Source organism: Hypoxylon trugodes (assembly GCF_022578975.1).
Source record: "Hypoxylon trugodes strain CBS 135444 unplaced genomic scaffold F4822scaffold_5, whole genome shotgun sequence".
NCBI lineage: Eukaryota > Fungi > Ascomycota > Sordariomycetes > Xylariales > Hypoxylaceae > Hypoxylon > Hypoxylon trugodes.
In genome coordinates, this window is record NW_026250020.1 from 2549735 (window position 1) to 2571757 (window position 22023).

Consider the following 22023-nt stretch of genomic DNA (forward strand, 5'->3'; position numbering starts at 1 on the left):
AGCCTAAGATCCCTTCACCCATCATCTAACGAGATACCGACCGTAGTCCTCATCTTCAAATAAATCCCGAGGTCTCGTTACCACGAAATAGTGGTTCTGTAGTTCCTCCATCGACGGCATAGTTATAGACGAGAACTTATACTCAAATAACTATCACCATTAGCAACCTCCTCGGATATACCAGGATCAGCATTATACTAACCTTCCATCGCCGTGCAGCGAGAAAACCCGCCAGCAAGAACGCCAACAAAACCATGGTGACCAAACGTTTCAGTAATGCATAGTGGCATAAAACGCCTTGAGTGTGACTGTTGCTTCCAGTGTATTGGGGTAGTAACGTAGTTGACTTCGGCATAGCAGCGATGCTTCAATATTGAGGCTAGAAATGTATAGAAAGCGAATGAAATAAAGTAGACCAGAAACATAATCTTCAATAGTTCATATGAATAATAAGCACAGCTGTCGGAAAGACTGAGCGTGAATTTAGATATTTAAAGTGCTTGTGTTGCCAGAGAGGCAAGTTGGTCAAAACAACGAAAGGGATGTAACATTTTTATTGAAGGCGTATCCTTGCTGACTGACTGCCGACTAATAAATATTTCGATGGACTCATTGTAACAATATCCGAGCACATTCAGCAATCACAAGGAGAAATTCGGCATTTGTCTGTTTCACGTATGTTTTTTTTGTTTTTCCTATTGTCTATAAATGTCCTAACCACCACCTCGCGTAGATATATATGTAACTTACAATCCACTAGCGAACTCACCGCCTCGTATACCTATTGTCTATCTGCCGTGGCTTCTTATGTGTAGAAGTACAGAGTCCGTATATTTGTTACGTGCTACTGTCCACACACAATGTTGCACACCATCCACCAAGGCAAGCTAGACTGGTGGCCATCATCTTGTGCGTAGATCATGCAAATAAAGCATGCAAACCAAGTAGGCGAGCGCGAAAACTAGCCCTCGACCACGAGCAGCTGTTTGGTATATAGTCTTTAGGCAGACATGCTACGGAAGTCATCGGGAACTTCCCATCCATGTACTGCAGCGGCCCGGATGTACGCATCGATTGCCTCTCCGACGCTATATTGCCTATTCTTGTTGAGCGGTTTCTCTAGTCGTGCTGGTTGGGGGTCGACGCTGCAAATAGCCATGCGGACCTGCAGTAAAATACTTTCTATATCGTTGGCTGGAGACCAGCCTGAATTCGTGAGAAGCTCCATGCACATAGCTCCTCCAGCTGTGACATGACCGCCACCGCCATGCATGAACGGGAGGAACCGAGGGCGAATAACGCGCACAAACGGCGGTGACATTGGAAAGCCACGCAGAAAGCGAAGCTCCAGGACAATACTGGTAACGCCTGCTGATTCCATGTCCTTCGCAAGAGGTAAATCTGGGTCGAAAGAGTGTAATTCCACGATCCACTGGAACATGTTATCGATTTTGTCAAAATCGATATACCAACCGAGTTGGTGAAGAGGTGTCGATGATTGAACTTTCTCCAGCTTCTTGAGCTCCAATCCAAGAGCCTTTTGAGCTGTACCAGTTGCAAATGAGGGTTCCGCCAACAGCGGAAGCGTAGAGAAGTCAAGGGTTCCAGGGCAAAAATTGGTTTCGCATGTTAGCTTCGTTGCAGAGGCGCCGTCATCACGAGAGAGGAATTCGGCGTCTTGTTCATCTTCGTCACTAGTGATCATCTCAGGTTCCTCCATATCCGCGGTGAAAGAACCCGCCGGTACTTCGTGTGTAAAGCGTATCGCATATTGGGGTATGTCCAGACGTGTTTTCTTTGGGCCCGTGGCAATCCATTCTGGATCCTGTATAAACTTCGGGACTTCGTATATACCTCCTCCCTGAGTTTTTTTATTTGTGGTTTGTTTGACGTTGGTTCCGGCTGGATTCGCTGTGGTTTGAACAAAAAGGTACCTACATTGGGTCCAGTGACAATGTTGTACGACGAAGAAGGGATTTGTGTTCACGAATGAGTTGGTGTCGTTGACGAGCTCATTTAAACTGATGGCTCCCTGTACCTGTAAAGCTGACTGGGGCCATATAGCCATCTGTCAAAGATGTTAGAACCGCCTTCCAATTCTATATAGGTTCAAGGTTATAGCACTTACGTGAGCCGAGTTTGTGTAGGTACGGCTGTAATCGAAATCTCTAGCAAAGTAAATTCCATTACCAAAAGATCGACCATGAAGGGAAATGTCGTAGTTTAGGCCCTGGCGAATAATACTGTGCCAATTCTCCAGAGCACTCCCATGCCATGCAACGAGCGTCTTCTGTGGTTTGTCGATACCTTTCAGAGCTTCGTTAAAAAGTACCTCTTTCTCTCGAGATCCCTGAGCAAACCTGAATTGTATCCAGCCTTCAACACCGCGAATCCTCTCATGAGATCGAGTGTCGTCAACCTGCACAATGTATGATCGGTTTGAAGCCACAATCCACCGTAACAAGTCCACGGAACCTCGTGACATCCGACCCCATTTATTCAGGGGTGGAGAGCCGCTACTCATCAAGTATGATCTCATATCGTCTACGGATGGCAAGGCTGCAAGTACAAGCATCATAGAAAACGCCTGTTCATATTGGTCATTTAAATCATCCAAGTCATCATTGTACAACACAAGAGAGGCCGACGATTCGTTTGGTGTCTGACGCTTGTACGTTGTGCCATCGAGAATGGGGCGGCTCATATAAGGCAATGTATGTCGTGATGCAACGTCCAATAGTAGAATCAAGCCGCTTCTTGATACGATATGGGCATGGTGTAGTACGATTGTTGGCGAACTTGTGCCTGCGGCACCCGTTTGCGTTACGATAACGACCCATTGGCCTTCGCTTAGATTGATGTTGTCGTCCTCTGGTGGTAGCATAGCTGTAGACTCGTCCCAATTGAAGACGACATTTTTAGGGTCCACAAGCTCACCTCCATGAATTTTGGAGTATGTGGTAGAGCCTTTTTTAAGTCGGATTTTTGGTACTTGTAGGCCCAACCCCGTGGGAAATTCTCGCATGCCGACTCTTTTAGAATAAGCATCACAACATATGCTAGCGTAACAGAAACTGATTAAGAGATCGACAACTTGAGGCCTGTTAATAATCTCAGAATCTATGCTCGGTCCAAACCCTAGATTCATGTACTGATGAAGACACAGGGGTCTATCGCAGACGTAGGGCTTTATTGCTTCAAAATTGCCTTCCATTTTTCGATGACAGGCTGTGCAGTAGTCAGTACATCTGACTAAGTACCTTAAGGCAAATTGTGCGGCTAGGAGCGGTAAGGATAATTCCCCATCGCTTAGAAAGTGGTCGTTGGCAATACAAGTAGGCAGTTTTGCTTCGTTGGTGGGCTCCTCTATGTTGTTGCCGATTGCTTCCCCTACATCAACATGATCCGGAGCCGCATCGGGCAACGAGTCAACTCCCGGGTCGAAAATTCGGGAGCGTAACAACTCATTCGCCGACTCCCAGGAGCCACCATAGCGTTTCCTCATCTTCAATAACGGTATAAACTCATTATTCATGAATTCCTCGATCGATGCACTGATCCAAGTAGGCAAAAGCTCTGGGCCTCCCAACGAAACATTATCGCCCGAAAACGTTTCAGCAGCCTGTTGGGTTGGCGGTTTCTTGCTGTTGCACTTCCTCAGGCGAAACTTCAGACAGGCGGAGCCGACCGACCGCTCGAGAACGTCCTCGAATGTCCTATATCCTCGAACGTATTGAATAAGCAGAACAATATACCCCGACGATGCAAGGTCCCACGCCTCACGCGTCTCTTTTGAGAGACCCAGCTTGTTCACACGAATCGAAATCGAGATGACAGTTTCGTGCTTCTTATCCTCTAGGCCATACACCCTCCCCGTGTGGAACCCCGCGTCAACCACAGACCGAAGATCCCGTCGCACGCGCCCTAAAAGCGCGGGTGAGAGAGATATAGCTGGTTGGAGAGGAGAAACTCTGGGTGCCTGTGGAATACGGAACGTTTGGATACTAAAAGCATCATCATAGATATTGTCATCATCTCCGTCGTCGATACTAGCGTCGTCATCGGTGTCGTCTATAGGGCATTCGTCTGACTCTATGCCATCTGGGTCCACCATTGCAATGTCTTCTTCTATCTCAGGTTCCAAAGCAATCCGTATCTTCTTAGAAATTATATCGAGGAATTTTTCAACCCTCATGCCTTTTGTCTCGACCAAGGATTCTTCTAGTACCTGTGCGACCGCTTGTGGCACGTCGTTGTCGGTGTAAGCAAGAAAGCAATTGAAATCTGGGTAGCCTCGAACATCTAGTTCGTTGTTAGTATTGAGATTTACATCGTCATAAGTGGATGGTAGAGTAGGCGGTACCCAATCTCGCCAGCGATGCATGGATATGGTAACACTTACCTTGTGGAAGTACACATATTTTGACTCGCAAGGGGCCGGATGCGCTTTGAAAGCTGAATATGAAGGTGAACTCGTCTGATGCATCCCCCTTCTTGACGTCTGAGATCTCGGGATGGCTCCTTTCCATGGCCGACTTCAAGTCGGCTTGGAACCGAGAGCTCGCCTTTGACGGCGTCATAGCGGATCCCGTTGGAAGGTGTCAATCCTAAATATTCCCCAACCAGAAGGCCTACTCCGTGGAGTAATATTAGTATTAGTAGCTTGCGTTAACTTTCTTGAGGATATAGAGTGTGTGTATAGATGTAGGCTTTGAGCATTGAATTATGAAGGAGGGGAAGAGCAGTGTACAGTTTAGACAGATATTGCGATGTCTTTCCTCTCTGCTTGAATATCGAGTTACAGTAGTTTGTGTAAGTTAGAAATACGAAACGACTTATTAAAGAAAGGAAGCTTACCTAATTCTTGACTAAACGAGTTCTTGTAAGATGAACAATGTATTGTGGAAAGAAAAATAAAAGAAGGAAATGAATGTCGTAGAGTTCGTCTCGTGTACTGTATCTGAGGGTTGATTGGGGGGTTGCTGGGACCCTATTAAAAGGTGGCGGCACAACAACAGAGGACAGTGCTAAGCCCTAAGGACCTCTATGGCGATGAATGGGATTGTTCTGTCTGGCCCACACACTACGACTTTATGTAGATGGATACCGAGGTATGAAGTGAACAAAAAGCACTTGATGTCTCGACAAGTATGCCAGAATTTAACCCGAATCGAGGAGAAGCGTCAACGGCGAGTGCTTGAAATGCGAATTACGTGGACCACTAGCGCTAGTGAATCTCGGATGGGTAGGAGGCCCTCGTCACGTAACAGTACCGAGTGGTGAATAAGGTAAAGTGCCAACGTCGAGAAGAAGAATCATGTGGATGAATGTGAAATTGTCTCTCTCGTTTCCTAGGCTCATTGCTTTGAAGTATAAATGGGCTTTAGTCGGTGGGTAAGGCTGCCTCACCGAACTCATTCAGCCTTACGATAATAATAAAGTCAAGGCAAACAAAAACGGAAGTGCACACAGGCCAATGTCTGAAGTCGAAAGTTAGGCTCAAACCCACAGACCACGCCGGCGAACCTTGACGTACATATAAGTAGTATCCGAACCCATCATGTACCTAGGTATGAGGAAGGCACCATTAGTACGCGGGCCCCCTCTTCTCTTAGTCTTCACAAAAATTCAGGTAAGGCATCTTAAATCCCATATGGAGACATCTGACCGAAACAACACGCTTAGGCACCTAAGTAAGCTTGGAGCACAAACAGAAATTCTTGCTTTTTCGGACAAGATAAAACGGTTGGATGTATGCAATGCGTAAGTAACGTCTTAGCAGACAAGAATACAAATTTAGTTAGAAATCACCAAGATAGAAATGAAGAATAGATGGTAAGGCTTTGAGTAAATCCGTTGGTATTGCATGTATTTAGTAGGAAGGTAAGGTAGGCTGACATCACTTCGATCAGATCGATATCCATTGATAGGTACCTAGTTGTAGGCAACCCGGTGGGGCGGGATATGTAGGTGGGGTCTGACTTGGTTCGCCTGTGGGGTTACACTAGCTGGGGGGTACATATGTACCAGTGAGCTGTAGCCCCACTAACTCCGCTAAACAATGCCAATTTAGGTAGAGATTCTTTCATGGATGATCCAATCTTCTCAGCCAACTTTTAAACTTCATAATTCGAATACACATAAACTTTGGAGGGCCGCATTGAGGGCTATCCTGCGTCCAATTTCCAATTTCCAATTTCGAGAGTATGTCCTGGGATGCCAAATCCGGAGGTAGGCGGCGCCAAAATAGCTCCGTGAGCTCTTCTCGAGCATTGCCGCATCATACAAGACAGCAGTCGAAAATACCGGCGCAGCCTAGATCCCATTATGTTACCGACCCATTTCTCCAAAACTTCCTAACGCCATCTTTCGACCCCGCCGAATATCTCAATGCCTCGCTTCCCTCACTCCAGACCACGTCCGCGTCGACACGAACGACCGATGCCGCAGTTCCATTAGCAGAGCTATCCACACAAGCTCAAACGCAACTCTCCCAATTGAACGCCCATACGACGAGATTGACGAATACCCTTACACAACTCACGGATGATATACTACGGAGCGGGAGCAGGTTGGCATATGAAGTGGAATTGCTGCGCGGCGAGACCCTAAGTCTATCGGAAACGCTATCAGATGGCCTACACAAAGAAGTCACAAGGTTTATACCCGACGGTATACGGGAACTCCCCGATACCAAGGCAAGTGGAACCGCCCAACCGACGCAGAGGCGCGAATCCGAAGCGAAGCCTCCGACGAACCTAGAGTCTATCCCACAAGACAATAACAGTCAAGACCCGCAATACATAAGCCAACTACAAACCCTGACACTAGTACGCTCCCGGCTCGATACGGTTGTTAAGACGTTTGGTGAAGCTATGGAATTTGTATTCCCACCCTCGGAACTCTCGGTCGGTTCGTCATTCTTGTCTGTTTCAGCGCCGGAACCTGGGGTGGAGGCGCACAGTACAGAAGAAAAAGGACAACAAGTTCTCAGGCAACTTAAAGAGGAAATATCAGGCCTACTAGCTAAAAGTAGCGACCCAGTGGAAGGAATTGAAAAGGCAGCTCATCGCATAGAAGAGCTAAAAGAGTTGACAAAAGTATGGAAAGGGACGGCAGAGGAGAAAGGAAGAACAAAATTCATCGACGGTCTGGCTAAGATGGTCGAAGACAGACACAAGGAATTGTTGCGAGAAGTGGAACAGAACGGACGTCGTGATAACAAAGCAGATTTAGACAATAACTCTAGAAAAGCTGCCGCCAATTCCGATAATGGTGGGGCGGAGAGTAGACCGCTGTATGGAATAATGAGCCAGTTACAGCGGCTTCGAGCCGGCCTACAATGATTCAAAAGATCAAAATTGAAGGAAATTCACGCATATCCCAATTGTGAACCGAAGATACTATGGGAACTCATGGTGTGTCGTGGTCTCATTGTTTACCAGGTGCCTACGTCTCCGTGCAATGCTACATTTATGTGATGCCCGCAAAGTTGTAAAGCACCATTGTGCTCTTGCACTGCTTGATCCGACATAATTTCACACCAGACAGCGAATTATTTCTTACCGTTACCATAACTAAAGCACAATTGTGATTTAATCATGTAAATGATATATAGCTTGGGGTATTCAAGCGGAATCACAGCTGTGAAGTTATTGCTAGTGTTTTCTACACGCTTGCTAGGAACACAATTGTGCTGGATTTATGTTTGGACCTTTCTATGAGCACTCTGGCATCGATGAAATGTCTAGACCAGCAAATCGAAGGGAAACAATTGTGTCCAAATGGTATTCATACAAACGAAATGATAGAAGCTATGAGTTATATATATTCAAAGGGCGGTGAATATGAGGAGACTTAACTTGGCTGGATGATATCAGCAATCACCGCCTGAACACTCTGTGACGACTCAGATGTCGATGAGAACCGACCCCTCGATCGTGCTGTCTGACAGTAGCAAGTAGGCTACCGTATCTTCTAAGTAGGCTACCCAACTTACTAACGATTGTTGGACAGAACTCCTCAGACTTCAAACGTGTCCCATAGCCTACACAAATATCTACAAAGCCCACCAACATCTGTAACCGAACGACTGGTTGCTAGTGAGAAGCCTAAAAACCCCGAAGATAGCCTACAGAGGGCCAAGGATTATCTCGAATCTTGGAGTTCGAAATATGATAAAGCTGGAAAACCGAAGGGCTGATGAAGATGAATAGAGGATAAAGATAATGTACGGAAGATGGAAACTCGAGCTGGAGATATCGGCACGGACACCTAAATGCTTATTTTTAGGTACCTATCCGAACGGACGGAACTTTAATTGCTAGTGGAGCCGATGGGTGGGGTGCGATCGGAATGTACATCGATACTTGCTAAGAAAATTAAACTAGAATTAGACCATTCAATTTACAAACTTCGCACACAGTACGTGACAAGGCAAGGTTTACCTACACTGAAGAACTCATTTCTTAAATCCCCATCTTCATTCAATACTATTCACTCTCCTAAATCTTCACCAATTATTATTGCGCTGGGGTGGTGTCGAAAAAAAAAAGGTCACGATGAAGATTTTAGAAGCTCAATCAGCCGTATTGACCAATGTCGAGGTCTACACATTTCTAAACAACCAAGCGAAGCAATATCAAGATCAAAAGCGCAAGGGTCCTGCTAATCTTGAAACACTACGTCAAGAGGTAAGATTGGCTTTATTTCACCTGCATACGTACACACTTTCATTAATCCAAGCATAGGTGCTGCAATACTTTGAGTCGCCTCCAGGTCCTCTGAGTCAGAAACCTTTACCTTTTGATACTACAGCTATTCCCCAGATGATCAAGAGATTGCGCCAATACCAACTTAGCAAAGGAGAATTAATTATGCTCTTAAACATTCGTCCAACTAACGTTCCGGTTCTGAATACTGTTATCGAAGATATGGAATCCCGTTTTAGCAGCGATGAGCAGCAACAAATTATTGACATTACTACCGAGATTCTTGGGCAATTCCCCGAGGAGCTGGAAGAAGACGGCCAAGGAGATGTTGAGGACGGTCAGTGACGGGAGCAATTTTTTCCGCGATGCCGCTAAATATCCGATAATTCACGACTAAAATTTCTGTATGATGCGATACCGAAAAAAGTTATTCTATGAACGGAATGGGGTATCACAGGATCTTGCTGTTAAAACTACGGAAGGGGTTTCGTCAATGGGGGCCGATGGCGTAAATATTGGTCACACAAGGTGCCAATATGAACCAATTTCCGGATTCCGGACGATCGATAAAAGCGGCAAGATGATATACAGGACAGCCACCGTCTCAAGGAATTACAATATCGCACATCCGCCTTCGCTCTGCCCGCCATCCGCGGTTGATGTCTTTACAGCGGTATTGCAGATCTCCTCAAAGGCCAACTTGAGAAGCTCCCCTGTAACAGCCGAGCATTCAACATATTTATCGACCCTCATCTCTTGCGCCACCTTGTATCCTTCTTGAGGATATATAATACCGTTAGGATCGTCTTCAGACCTTAAGTCTCTCTTGAGGCCGACGACCATGATAGGGAGTCCATCGCTGGTTTGGAAGGTGCTGTGGACCTGCTTGATCCACTAGAAAGGCGAAATTAGAGGCATGAAGGTTTGGATGGGGTCTGGGTTAGACTCACAACTCTTTGCATGTCGATGAGAGATAGCCTCTGGCTGATATCATAGCATATCAAGACGAGATCTGGCTGCAGGAGTCGCCAGTCCTCTGGACTAGACGTATCATAGAATTCTAGACAATATCTGCGCCTCCTATTTGTAACTTCGAAAATAAATGGCTGATCTATGTCTCGTAATAAAGTGATTTGGGCGTGACCATCGAGACTCCTGCTACCCCCACTAATTCGTCTACAGTTCATTAGCAAAGGGGTTTGTACTGGGCTGGAACCTACACATACGATAGAAATGTTGATTTTCCTACTTTCTCATCTCCGAGAAGGAGGACCTTGACTACCACGTCATCCATCAATGATAACGATTTAAGCGTTTGGAATTTGATAAAAATCTAAGCTAACTGTAGAGAACTCGAGGTGAACGTGAATAGGTACAATTGAGATGCAGCATGTTACGCTATAATTCCGGGGCTTTCCAGGTACTTAAAGCCGCCTTTTAGTGAGTACCACTATCGATAAGCCCACTATTATACTGACATACAGCTTTTACTCATAAATATTTCAGGCACGAACACACTAGAGCATTAAAGGACTCATCACAACGGGCACATTTTGGCGGCGGGAATGAATGAAATCCCTCAAGAAATGTTATAGCCAGCGGCTTCTAACGTCTGGATTCATATCTACTATTTCCCGTCGAGAGACCCGATGCGGATTTTCAACAGGCCTGATTGCGCTTAGAGTCAAAATGGATAAAAAGAAAGCAGCGTATGAAAGATGGACGAAGGATGCTCTCATAAAGCGCATACAGACGCTGGAAGCGAATCTCGTCCGCGCTGAGACGCATAACCAGGATTCTACCACAACCACGGCAGCAGAGGGGTCTAGTACTAATAATGCTACACCCAGCCCCCCAAAGAAAAAGAAAATAGAGCGCAAGATCGATTCATCCAAATACTCAACACGGCTGGTGGCGTTCAAACTCGCATACTTGGGCAAAAGGTACGGCGGCTTCGAGTTCGCGGTCCACGCCAATCTACCGTCGATCGAAGAGGAGTTGTGGAAGGCGTTTGTCAAAGCGTGTCTTATTTTCCCTGAAAACCCTGATGTAGTTGATTGGGATAGTTGCGAGTACTCGAAGTGTGGACGCACGGATCGGGGTGTGAGTGCGTTTGGACAGGTCATTGCTGTGAGGGTGAGGAGTAATAGGCCTTTGCCTAAGGAGGCGCCAGAGGGTGAACGGGAAGATGGTGGGAATGTGGAAGGGGAGGGTGGTGCGGCAGAGGAGAAACGCGAGTTCGATGACTTTACGGATGAGTTGCCGTATTGCAGGATCTTGAATAAACTCCTACCGCCTGATATAAGGATGCTAGCGTGGTGCCCCACGACAGCGGCGGATTTCTCTGCGAGGCACGATTGCCGAGAAAGACAATACCGATACTTTTTCACGCAACCGGCGTTCGCACCATATCCACAGAGCCTCGAGAACCCGGCTGGGACTGCTACTACCAAAGTAAAGGGCGGCTGGTTAGACATTGAGGCTATGCGACGGGCCGCCAAGAAATTTGAGGGAACTCATGATTTTCGAAATTTCTGCCGAGTCGATCCGAGCAAACTTAATATCAATTTCGAGCGAAAAGTGTTTGAGGCGGATATAGTGGAGGTCGAGGATGCGGAAACGGCACTGCCGTTCCTAGATCGTGATGAGTTTAAGCCTACGTCGACGTCAGATGCCGGTTTGAAGAAGTTGCCTAAGGTGTACTATTTCCACGTGCGAGGAACTGCGTTCTTATGGCATCAAATACGATGCATGGCATCGGTTATCTTTATGGTGGGTCAGGGGTTAGAAGACCCATCGGTGATAGACAGGCTTCTAGACATCGAAGCCGAGCCACGAAGACCAAACTATCAACTTGCGGACGAAATCCCGTTAGTATTATGGGATTGCAAATTCCCTAGGCCCGAGAAACCTCAGAATGCGCTCGACTGGGCATATGTAGGTGAGGACAACCCCCTGTACCAGCACGGAATAACGGGTCTCTTGGGTGGTGTGTGGGAGTACTGGCGTGAAAAGAAAATGGACGAGTTGCTCGCCAGTCAGCTCCTAAATATAGTGTCCTCACAAGCGGATATCAACCTCCGTAGAGACCCCAAAGCACCATTGCATATACCCACCACCACGACGAGGATATTTGAAGGTGGTGATAAGGAGCGTCTGGCTGGCAAGTATCAGCCACTATTGAAAAAGCCGAGACTTCCTTCGCCACAAGAAACCTTCGACAAGGAAGCGAGGAGGAAGGGATACGCAGACGCGGCGGATATGAGGGAAGCATTTATAAGGAAAAGGGAAGAGGCTGCAGCGGCGGCGGGTGAACCACCGCCAGAAGTAGCGGCACTAGAGGAGGAAGCTGAATAGGAGAATTCAAAAAGAGAATATAACACATTGTGCATTGTAGATATCTAAGCTACGCAGCGTTCTTGGGGTATCATAGTCCATAAAAGTCCATACCGTACGCCAATCTCATTATACCCAATCTATATTACTCATTTCTTCCGATAATAGCAAGCGTCTCTAACTCTTGCCATCACGCTTCAGCTCTCCATCGTGTTCATGCAGACACGCCCTCACACCCCTCCAAACCTTCTCTACGATCCTCGGACGCGGTAATAATCTTGGAAACACAACTACCACATGCTCTTCCCCTTCCACAACTACGACCAAATAATGCCGGACTTCGAACCCGCGGAAGGCTTCGTTGATCAGGACATCTTGTATCTTGTCGGTGGGTATAAACCGTGTCTTTAAGGAACTGAAGATAGTCGCACCGCTAGAACTCGTCTGGATCCCGAGACCGCGGAGGACGAGGAGTCGTTCTTCGATGCCGACACGTAGGGATAAGAGGTAAAGCGTAGCGAGCGAGGTGGGGATTAGAACCCAGGGGGGAATCGAGGCTGCGAGGGATGTAGAGAGAGTCCCTACGCGGGAGCAGAGGACTATTTGTAGAGTATGTTGGAGGCCAGCAAGAGAGAACAGAGGGCTGTCGTTTGTGACACAATTGGATGCGGCAGCATTGGGGGCAATAGTGTCGGAGGGAGTGGTATCTGCATATGCTGGCGATGTAGGTGCTTGCGATGGGTCTAGAGGGTTCGTTGTCGCAGAAGCAGGGGAGTATGGGCTCTGGGCCCAAGCTGAATATAACAAGAGTAGGACAGCGAGGCCTAACACGAGACGCACGAAGTATACGGCAGTGAGAGCGAGTCGCAGTGCTATAGTTGGTGGTGGGAGTGTTGAAACGACAAATTCAGCGGTAGTGGGCGAGGGGCGCCGTATGCGCAGGTATGGTATTGTTGTTAACATTTATGCACTGGTTTATAGCGCATTATAACGAAGAATCATTGCCTGGAAAGTATCAGCACATAGTATATCGAAATTAGTTCAAAGCTAGGGAGCTTGAAAGTCGACAAGGAGCTTTATCCCGAAGATTAATTGGAGGTGGGGCCTGCAAATAGTCGGAGCTCTAACTGCCGATATCAAAAGTTTACCCGGAGTTTTTCCTTTACATGGTATATAAGCCAAAGTAAAAGCAACTTTTCTTGACTGTAATGGTCAATTGGGCGAAGGCGCTTGAAATTCGCTTTCCGCTAATCCCAATTCCATAAGAACCCCCGGGCCGCGCCCGCTGCAAATACCGCGGTGATCATCTATCCACTTGGGTAACCAGTGTTGACTAGTTAATCCTAGGAAATGGAGAGCAAACTTCAGGGAGGTTTCACTCTGCAGAGTATCTCCACCGTCGTATGGTGTGGCGGAACACGTTGGCCTGGGGATTTGGGCTAGTGGAAAGCGATGGAGATTGTCAACTCTGTTATTTTTTGCATTTTTATCATTTTCTACCACCCCTACGTAGGGTATAAAATTATCTAACTTTAGATTTTAGATGCTGGATATTCACTATTTTAATCGTCTACCAGAGATAATCTTTTTTGTTTGTTAAAACGCAGTTACGAAGGGATTCGAACCCCAACGTCATTATCGTCAACTTTTGAGGATGGAGTTGTTCCACCACAACATCACCAAATATTACTTTAAACGAACGGTCAAATCAAAATTAGGAATCAACTCCTAATTAACTACCTAGGTAAATACGCAATAACTAAGAGGTATAATACTATGTAACAACATACTCCAAGGAAATATTCATGCATAACCACTACTTCCTCAATCACCAACCCTCGACCAGCAAGCAAAACGTAACAATAACAACATCGTCATATAGGTAAGTAAGGTAGGCGGGGTAGGTAAAGTAAGAAGCGAAAAATAACAGTATGCCGTGAGGCAGCACCATTCTTAGTCGTCAGACTTTTTGTTTTTAGTTTCGCGTCTTCTCTTTTTAGGGACTTATTTATTCTTTTCGTCCCCTTTTTTTAAGTCTCTTTCTCTCCAGTTCGGTTAGGTCATGATCATAGATAGCCATGCAGATATGCTGCTTGCTGCCTTCGTTCTGTACATGAACACATCCCCCTCGTCAATCCTCCTCTCCTTCGTTCCACCATAACGTACCAAGGTAGGTAAGGTAGGTAGTAGTCCTCTACGGTTTCATTTTTCCTCTGACCATCCAAAGTAGTTGCCCTCGTTGTCTTAATATCTGTCCATCCATCCATCCATTCCATCTCCAAAACAGGTCATAAGTCGTGATGATTTCAAAAGGTGTACCATCCACCATGCTCGCACACGTGAAGGTCATAAACATAAAGGGGTATTGACGAATCTCTTTTTTTCCAGTCAATCCCCGTCTCGAGTCGGAGAACAAGAAAAGAAGTATACAAGTTGCATATCAGAAGCGAAGAAGTCGATCAATCGGTAGGTAAAAGAAGCATCGTTGTCAAAAAAATAAAAGATGAAGTGGTATTAACGTCGTTCCAAATCTCAACTCCCCACCCGCGGTTCATTGCCATTAGGTAGGTTCGAATACAATCATTCCCCAGGATTCCTAAGCCGTGAAGCGAAACACTGTTATTGCTAACGTAGTAGGCATGCGTAGAGTAAAAAAAAAGCTCAAAATGGCGGGCGTTACAAAAAGTCGAATTCCGAGGAAGAAGTGGTATCAATTGGAATGAAGCCGAATATCGGTGCGAAGGAAGAAAAGAACAAGATAGATACATGTGTATATCAAGTATATATATAAAACGCCGGCGCCATGCAAAAGGATGCAAGAGATGCAGAAGAATTCAAAAAGCGAATAAGTATGCGTCATAAGTGAGTCCAAAATAGCGAAAATGAATAAGAAGGCGTGGTAGAGAGATATAAAGACAACGACGATTTGGATGAGTTGTCGAGTAGAGGATTTTGAGGAGGGAATGATTCATTGACGTCCGAGGCACTTTTAGATCATCTCACTAGCATGCAACCCACTGCCGAACTCGCGTTCCTGGTACGCGGCGCGGACCTCACGAGGATGTCGTTCAACTCCCTGCAGCTGTTGGGATTGCCTATCAACAGGCGAAGTATACCCACCACCGTTGTTGTGCATGCTTACAGGAGGTGGCACGCTTTCATATGGCATATTTGCGGTATCGGGCGACTTAGTTCGGCTTCCAAGGATCGAGCTGGTGCGTCCGCGACTAGCAGACCGCATGCGCTCGGTCGCTCGGCTGATGCGCCCTGCGATACTGTTGTCTGTAAAGCTACTGCCACGTGTGTGTCCACGCCCACTACGCGATGAAGGGGAGACGGCTATTGCTGCCGACGAAGGAGGGTTGGAGACGGGTACAATGGTTAGGGGAGGAGGTTGCTGTGGCTGCTCTTGTTGAGGCGGTGGTGGAGGTGGTGGGATGTTCTGTTGCTGCTGTTCGTCCTCGTCCATTACGATCTCAATAGTCCCAGATCCCGATGGTTGCGTGTATACGTTGGGTCTCGCGCCGGGTAGAGGTGCTGGGGGTGGAGGGGGCGGGGTAGCTAGATGCTGAAGCTCCTTTAGAACTGGTGGTGGTGGAGGCGGAGGTGGGATTTGGTCATCTCGGGACGTACGTCTCGAGTGTCGGCCAGCTCCTAATCTCTCCTCAATACCAGGCAGGCCCGCAGTAGCATCCGCGCTCATTTTCCTAGTTGAGACGGAACCCCGTCGAGGTTGCTGACCACCTGCCTGCATTCCCTCCTCGGGAATAGGAGCGGACATGCATCGCGCGATGTTGGGCCTTGAGGGAGGCGAGTACACGGTAGATGGAAGAAGAGTCAACGGCGGGGTTGACTCGGCGTTTGCCTCTGACACCTTAGTTGGGGAAGACTTGGTCGGTGAGTTGTTAGCAGAGTTGCTGATGTTCAAAGGGCGATCAGGAGATGGTTGTCCTGAAGACGACGGCGATGAAGAGGACTTGTAAGCAGCAGGGATGGGAGGTACGGCCACATTGTGCTTGTTCGACTTGCTTGACTTGCTTGTCTCAAATTGAAGACGCATAGCCCTGGGCGTCGCTGGCAGACCGATCATGGGGACGGTTCCGCTGCGAGTGTGTGAGCTCTTGTGGGGATCAGCAGTGTGGCTTCTAGCGGGCATATCCTTGTGAGGGATAAAAGTGGTCTGAGGTAATTCAAAGGCACTTGGTGGGCGAGCAATAATTGGGGACAAGTCATCTGGGTGAGGGATCGGTGGCGCTGAGGGGCGGCGCGCAAGTGACTTGCGGCGTTCCTCAAGTTCACGGGCTGCAGCCTCTTTCTTCAATTGCCTTTCAGCTGAGATCATCTTGAGGTCTCCAGCACGGGGTGCATTCGTCTGTTGCTGATACTGCTGTGGCTGTAACTGCAATTGCAAAGGTTGCAATAGCGGTTGCTGCTTAGGTGCTACTTGAATCGCAGGCATCGGGTCCTGGTCTCCGGGTGTCTTATTCCTCTTGCGGCTCTGCGACCGATCGCGAGCCCGTGATACGGCAGGCGAAGCGGGATCCTTCTGGCCACTGCGGTTGTGCCTGGTCCGGAACTGTTCCTGTGCGACAACAGCAGCTCGGTAGTCATCCTCATCATCCGATCCCCCAAGGAAATGCATAGGAGCTGAAAGCGGTAATGGCGACGAAGGTGACCTCGCAATAGAACCATCACCACGGCTCTTACTCCTGCCGCGAAGTTCTAACGCTGGCGGTCGTCGTTCCAAGCTCCTCTGTCGACCGGTTCGACTGGAAGCACGGCTGGACATGCGAGTGCTTCGGGGCGAAGATCGTCGGATTTGGCTAGCCTTTCGGACAGTGGATGGCTCCCCAGACTCGAACTCCTCGTTCGATTCAACATGTTGCGGAGTGCTTAGGTTGATGAGATCCTCGGGGGACATGGGCACGGGCGAAGTGGGTGATCGCTTGGCAGGTTTGGGAGTCCAGTTTCGGGAGATACCCCTACCTCTGTCCTCCGAATTGTCTCGCGTAGTCTGGCGGTTTCGGCTGCTTTCACGGCTTCGACCATGTCTCTCCTCCTGGCGGTGGCGACTGCTTTCGCGGCTCCTCTGCTTCTTGGAATAATGTTGAGCAGCCTCCAAGCTGTGGATGTATTCATTCAGACCACGACCTCCTTGGCCATGACCAGTCCGGTCGGTCTTGTAGCTTCGGCCTGCACTAGATTGAGATGTAACAGAGCTGGCAATGGAACCTGGGCCACGACGGCGAGTGGGCCAATGGAAGCGAGTGGAGGATGCTACTGATTGCTCAGGGGAAGCTATATCGCCACTCATCGTAGCCTCAATAGAATTAATCCTTAGCTCCATTCCTTCGGGCTTCCGCTCCCGAGCGCCATTTCGGCTCGTGCGACCTTGTTGCATCAGCGCCTGAATCGACGCCGGGGAAGGAGAGGGAGGAGGCGGGTCTCTGCGGCGGTTGCTGTCCTTCATCATCATTGGGCTTGCACTAGCAGCTCTAGAGAGTGACAGCCCAGCGCTGTATTGCTCGTCAAGAGAGCCCTTGTAAGAATGCTGGGCACGATGAGTTTGGGTCATTTCAGGGGCAAGGTCGCTTGGCGGTGTCGGCAGATTCCGTCCTTCTCGAAGGTCACGGGGGATAGCATCGTGAGGGATCTCTCCAATAGAGGGCAAGCGTTGTCGTCCAAATCCACCGGGTGTGGTAGGCTTTGCACTGGCGGGGGTATTGAGGGCGCTTCGCTGCGAGGGACGAAGAAATGCGGTGCTGGGGTCACGTCCACCAGGAGACACAGCAGACTCAGCTATTGGCGTAACACCGGCAGCGATGGGGGTCGCGCCTCCGTCACCACCAGTTGCAAAGAACTTAGACTTCTTCCCTTGGTCACCAAACGAGGTGATGAGCTTGAGCGCTGATGTTTTTGCAATGCTGCGTTGTGGTCCACGGCTCAGGTCAGGAGGAGATAAAGGTGGGCTCAAAACCTCGGGAATACTCGGGTTCATACTCTGGAAAGTCAGTTGCGCTGCTGATGGTGAGGTCCAGGGCTCAGTGGACTCTATTCCAGTGCAAGCGAAGCTGTTCGAAATTGTTAGTGCTGTGTGTTTTTACTCTTAGCGTTGCATAAGAACTTACCATCGGATTGCCAGCTGTTGTTGACCGTGTTGAACAGCGAACTCTCCCCATTTCTTGATAATCTGAGTCTGTCGCTCCCAGACACTAGGGAAGAAAAGGCAAAGCAGGATGAGAGCTTCCATGTACTTCTTGTGCGAAACATAGATCTCAATAGCATCGTTGTGATCACCCATTCCAATCATAATTGTCGTTGCCGCATGCACATCACCGCTCTCCAGAAGACGCTGCACGTATGCTCGTCCCAGCTTATGTTGGGAGGCAGTACCTCCAATCCCACTCAGAGCCAACAACATCCAGTCCGACGAAGTCATGTTCTCCGACGTCGCCGTCATCACATCCGCGTCGATGTCACCAAGCCATTTCGAAAGAAGAATACGGCCAGCGGAGCCTAATGGGTGCCGTGCCATCTCATCACGAATAAGATCCTCAATCTCTCCGTTCCACCCAAAGATAGTGCTAAGCATCTGCCGTCGAAGGTCATCGTTAGTGAGGCGAGTCTGGTCAACCAAAGGAGCATGTTTGTAAGGGATATCATGAAGACGGCTCCTTGTGTACTTGAAGAGATCATGGACCTTAGACTCCTCGGGACTGGGCAGAACCTCATTCCTTAGTCGAGAAGGTCGACGATGAGAACGAGAAGACGAAGTTATCGAGGCAGAGCTAATGCTGCTAAGCGAGTAGGCGTCCTTATCGCCGTACGGTGGCCTAGCAGAAGATCTCAGAGAAGATCCGGCAGAGATGTAAGTGTTCTCGGTCATTCCACGTGACAAGACCGAAGCCTGGTATTTGCCTCTAGTGCCGGAGCCGGTAGACGATTTTGAAACAGTCGATGATTGGCTTGTGGACGCCGGGCTCCTTGTCATGTATCTCTCCTGTTCGAGTGTCTCAGGGGTAATATCTGTTCCACGGGCAATCCTCGCAAATGGCGACATATGATCATCATCACTTTCGGAAATTTCAGGGTTAATGGGAAGTGACGAGTCAGACTCGGATGTGCCGATGATCACGACTCCTTGCTCAGGCTGCTCTTCGATCGACACTGGCGGAGACGGTGGCAAAAGATTAGCAGGATGCTGGACGTTAGCAACCATCATCGATGGCGTGTTCAGGTCGAACTGTTGGACGGTGTTGTTGGCACCAAGGGTGAAAAGGGTTGCAGCTGGTCCATACACGGCAAGGCCACGAACATGTTCAAGGGTCGGGATGCCATCATTAGTGATGTGTTTTGTTCGAACATCCCATGAAAGTGTCTCGCTATGCCGAATGATATCATTAGCATTGTACAAACTTAGCGCGCGCGTATCTGTGTGCGCTCATGCATGGTGTGGTGTGGACCTTACCCTTCCGAGTACTGAATTATGCGACCGTTCTTAGACCAACCCATCCAGTTGGGTCCATTAACATAATTCTCCGTGCGTTTCAATATTCGGACTACCTTGGCAGCATCGTCGCTACTAAGGGATTTCGCCACGCTCCAGACCCTAAGATCGCCATCATTGGTTTGCACAGCCAACATATCCGACTTCTGGCGCGCCGATGAGGCATGCCACGCAAGATTCACAATCGGTGACGGTGCCCTTGACGTGCTCAGATTATGTAGAATTGTAAACCTCGGTTGAAGTGTAGCAATTAAGAGGGAGCCATTTTGATATCTTTATATGAATTAGTACAAAAGGGGTCCTATTAAGTTACACCAGATCGGACTTAGGAGAGGAGAAGAATAGGAACTAACCCAATGGCGAAGGTCCTGCAATCGGCTGCAGGTGCTAAGGCTGTAATTGGTATTTGGTCGATTGTCCTTGCAGAGATATGCTCTGATGTTGTGGGCTCGAATAGTATAACATTTCCTTGCGTGTTGCCTGCAGCCACGATATTAGTTAGGGATCGACGATATATTCATTCAAAAGAGACATACCAAATGCGACATTTCCACTCCGCATCCAAGCTGCGCATGTAAGGGTTTCATACGAAGCGAACCGAGCAACTTCATCTCCTGCCATCAGGTCCCATACGATAGCTGTCATATCCGCATCGTAACTAACCACCAATCGACCAGCTCCTATATCACTTTGCGTATCCACGGCTAACAGATGTATTTCTGCGGAATGTCGTGAAAACCGCCTTTCGATCGTAAGGCTGTCGTGATGCGCAACAACTACCGAGCTGCCCTCTATAGAATGAGTTAGTCTCTCGAGTCTAGCAATTGACGATTTAATGTGCTACTTACGTCCATATAACAGCATAGAAGCTGTCGCTGCTATTGGCTCAAAATGCCTGACGAGAGCAGTTGGCGATGTGAAATCTCTCGGTTCGGCGGCAGCCACTTTTCCTTTCCTCGAGGAGCGCCCGGCGGAACTTGTGGATGTGTTGCGATGCCTCGGCATCGTCTGGTAGCTCGAAGACGACATCGTAGCTATTAGTCACCTATCAGTGTGTTAATGCCACCGTAATATAACACGATGGACCGACCACACACATCTGCCAAGTATGTGTGGGCGAATTGGGGCGGAAAGGCTCTTGTAGATCAGGCTGGTTCGCAAGAATCTAAAATTGGACACATCACTTACCTCAACTTGCGTTGTATATCCGCGAGATAATACTCTCCCAGTGTCCAAGCAAGCGGGGGCGCTACACAATTCGGCCCCCGAACATCACACGCAACACCTGGACCTGCCCGTTCCCGGATTGAATTGACCTTTTCTCTTTCCCACGTTCCTCGTGCCAGAGCTACAATGTCGAACCCACGAGAACCGGATGCGCAAATTAGCTTCCTAGAAAAGTTGTCGAGGTTCCACGATAGCACTGCTGCTATGTTGCGCCGGCTCGGAAGGGTGCTGATGCTCCTGTCTCCTTTTAGGCCCTAGGTGAAAAGGGGGGGAAGGGAAGGTTGTGGAGGTTAGATGTTGTTAATAAGGGGAAAAAAGAAGGGACCCCAAGAGGTGGAGGGAAGAAATCGGCAACGTCGCACAGAAGCGTGTTAATCCGACTATTTACTCGTGGAAGCGTGCTACGGTAGCGGCAGTGCGACTATATTTGAATCAGGATGGCTTGGGAGGCGCCTGTCTGCTGCATGAGAAGATCCCTTGGGTCGTATACCAGAAATAAAAAAGAAAAAGGGACAGCAGCAGTTGGGATTAAGAGAGGAAGTAGAGGAACGGTACGCTCGGTCGAAGCTTGGGGGTGTGCGAGAACAAATAAGACGTATATCGCTGTTCATCAGGTCCAGCGCCTAAAGAGGAGTTGACTCTGAGCTCTCAATGGCCCAGATCGCATATACTACGTAGTAAAGAACCGGGGGGCCATATCTAGAGCGGATGCGGGTCCGGCTAAGCCCAGGTCTCTACATATACATTGGCAGTATCTCGCAGGGGTCTGATCAAGCCATCGCCTGCCGAGTGGACAGGGTGCAATTCAGGGTAGCAAGGTGATCGAATCGTTCTGAGTACAGTAGTGCGATGGATCATGCAAGACAAGGGACAGAACCGGAAGGGTATAATAGTGTACATGAATAGGTACACTACAATTCGAGGTTGAGGTATAATTAGCGTCGCCTCTTGTTTTTTTCATTGCTGTATCTCTGGCACTGCTGTGACCTTACTGGGCCTCTTTTCTGGGGGCGATGAGGCTCGCCTAGCTTCGCCACTTGGCTGCCGACATACATATTAGACATATAGCTAGAAATAGGAATTCTCAAGATGTTAAGGTGAGGAACGAGTCGCATTAGGCCTACGCGGCGTCCGGCCATGTAATCTACCGGGCAGAAGAGGCGCAATTTTTTTTTGTTTTTGTCTGCAGCATCAGCAGATATCCAGCGAGGCGGTTCCCCTCGGGATTGTATGGCCCCGAGT

At 48.4% G+C, this 22023-nt stretch overlaps 8 protein-coding genes across 8 annotated transcripts; 4 read left to right on the forward strand and 4 right to left on the reverse strand.

Moving 5' to 3' along the window:
- Positions 1–545: 545 nt before the first annotated feature.
- F4822DRAFT_262536 (uncharacterized protein) lies at positions 546–4850 on the reverse strand. The gene is made up of 3 exons (XM_051454596.1): positions 4403–4850; positions 2129–4302; positions 546–2068 (listed from the first exon to the last, which is right to left on the reverse strand). The coding sequence occupies exons 1-3, from the start codon at positions 4578–4580 to the stop codon at positions 1001–1003; spliced, it is 3420 nt and encodes a 1139-aa protein (XP_051314706.1). The 5' UTR covers positions 4581–4850; the 3' UTR covers positions 546–1000.
- Positions 4851–6075: 1225 nt separating this feature from the next.
- On the forward strand, positions 6076–7630 carry F4822DRAFT_262562 (uncharacterized protein). The gene has a single exon (XM_051454597.1). It carries the CDS (start codon positions 6207–6209, stop codon positions 7344–7346), a length of 1140 nt encoding a protein of 379 aa, XP_051314707.1. The 5' UTR covers positions 6076–6206; the 3' UTR covers positions 7347–7630.
- A 283-nt stretch (positions 7631–7913) lies between these two features.
- F4822DRAFT_429550 (uncharacterized protein) lies at positions 7914–8203 on the forward strand (the record flags this gene model as incomplete). Its single annotated transcript, XM_051461121.1, has 2 exons — positions 7914–7960; positions 8017–8203. The coding sequence occupies 2 exons, from the start codon at positions 7914–7916 to the stop codon at positions 8201–8203; spliced, it is 234 nt and encodes a 77-aa protein (XP_051314708.1).
- Positions 8204–8561: 358 nt separating this feature from the next.
- Positions 8562–9056, forward strand: F4822DRAFT_429551 (HRDC-like protein; the record flags this gene model as incomplete). The annotated part of the gene is made up of 2 exons (XM_051461122.1): positions 8562–8693; positions 8751–9056. The coding sequence occupies 2 exons, from the start codon at positions 8562–8564 to the stop codon at positions 9054–9056; spliced, it is 438 nt and encodes a 145-aa protein (XP_051314709.1).
- A 95-nt stretch (positions 9057–9151) lies between these two features.
- Positions 9152–10173, reverse strand: F4822DRAFT_262573 (P-loop containing nucleoside triphosphate hydrolase protein). Its single transcript, XM_051454599.1, has 3 exons — positions 9938–10173; positions 9662–9887; positions 9152–9605 (listed from the first exon to the last, which is right to left on the reverse strand). Exons 1-3 carry the CDS (start codon positions 10003–10005, stop codon positions 9324–9326), a joined length of 576 nt encoding a protein of 191 aa, XP_051314710.1. The 5' UTR covers positions 10006–10173; the 3' UTR covers positions 9152–9323.
- Positions 10174–10400: 227 nt separating this feature from the next.
- F4822DRAFT_429553 (pseudouridine synthase) lies at positions 10401–12068 on the forward strand (the record flags this gene model as incomplete). The annotated part of the gene is made up of 1 exon (XM_051461123.1): positions 10401–12068. The coding sequence occupies one exon, from the start codon at positions 10401–10403 to the stop codon at positions 12066–12068; it is 1668 nt and encodes a 555-aa protein (XP_051314711.1).
- A 78-nt stretch (positions 12069–12146) lies between these two features.
- F4822DRAFT_262565 (GPI-GlcNAc transferase complex, PIG-H component-domain-containing protein) lies at positions 12147–13110 on the reverse strand. Its single transcript, XM_051454598.1, has one exon. The coding sequence runs from the start codon at positions 13008–13010 to the stop codon at positions 12225–12227; it is 786 nt and encodes a 261-aa protein (XP_051314712.1). The 5' UTR covers positions 13011–13110; the 3' UTR covers positions 12147–12224.
- A 1926-nt stretch (positions 13111–15036) lies between these two features.
- F4822DRAFT_429555 (uncharacterized protein) lies at positions 15037–20583 on the reverse strand (the record flags this gene model as incomplete). Its single annotated transcript, XM_051461124.1, has 6 exons — positions 15037–18118; positions 18176–19429; positions 19516–19827; positions 19908–20034; positions 20091–20345; positions 20403–20583. The coding sequence occupies 6 exons, from the start codon at positions 20581–20583 to the stop codon at positions 15037–15039; spliced, it is 5211 nt and encodes a 1736-aa protein (XP_051314713.1).
- Positions 20584–22023: the final 1440 nt, after the last annotated feature.

What these genes read in the sequence shown, in the direction of transcription:
- F4822DRAFT_262536 (XM_051454596.1), bottom strand. Translation starts at nt 4,580, where the DNA reads ATGACGCCGTCAAAGGCGAGCTCTCGGTTCCAAGCCGACTTGAAGTCG. An exon ending in AATATGTGTACTTCCACAAG is followed by an intron (nt 4,303 to 4,402) that starts GTAAGTGTTACC and finishes ACAACGAACTAG; the next exon opens with ATGTTCGAGGCTACCCAGAT. An exon ending in CCTACACAAACTCGGCTCAC is followed by an intron (nt 2,069 to 2,128) that starts GTAAGTGCTATA and finishes CATCTTTGACAG; the next exon opens with ATGGCTATATGGCCCCAGTC.
- F4822DRAFT_262562 (XM_051454597.1), top strand. Translation starts at nt 6,207, where the DNA reads ATGTCCTGGGATGCCAAATCCGGAGGTAGGCGGCGCCAAAATAGCTCC.
- F4822DRAFT_262573 (XM_051454599.1), bottom strand. Translation starts at nt 10,005, where the DNA reads ATGGATGACGTGGTAGTCAAGGTCCTCCTTCTCGGAGATGAGAAAGTA. An exon ending in GGAAAATCAACATTTCTATC is followed by an intron (nt 9,888 to 9,937) that starts GTATGTGTAGGT and finishes AATGAACTGTAG; the next exon opens with ACGAATTAGTGGGGGTAGCA. An exon ending in TCATCGACATGCAAAGAGTT is followed by an intron (nt 9,606 to 9,661) that starts GTGAGTCTAACC and finishes TCGCCTTTCTAG; the next exon opens with TGGATCAAGCAGGTCCACAG.
- F4822DRAFT_262565 (XM_051454598.1), bottom strand. Translation starts at nt 13,010, where the DNA reads ATGTTAACAACAATACCATACCTGCGCATACGGCGCCCCTCGCCCACT.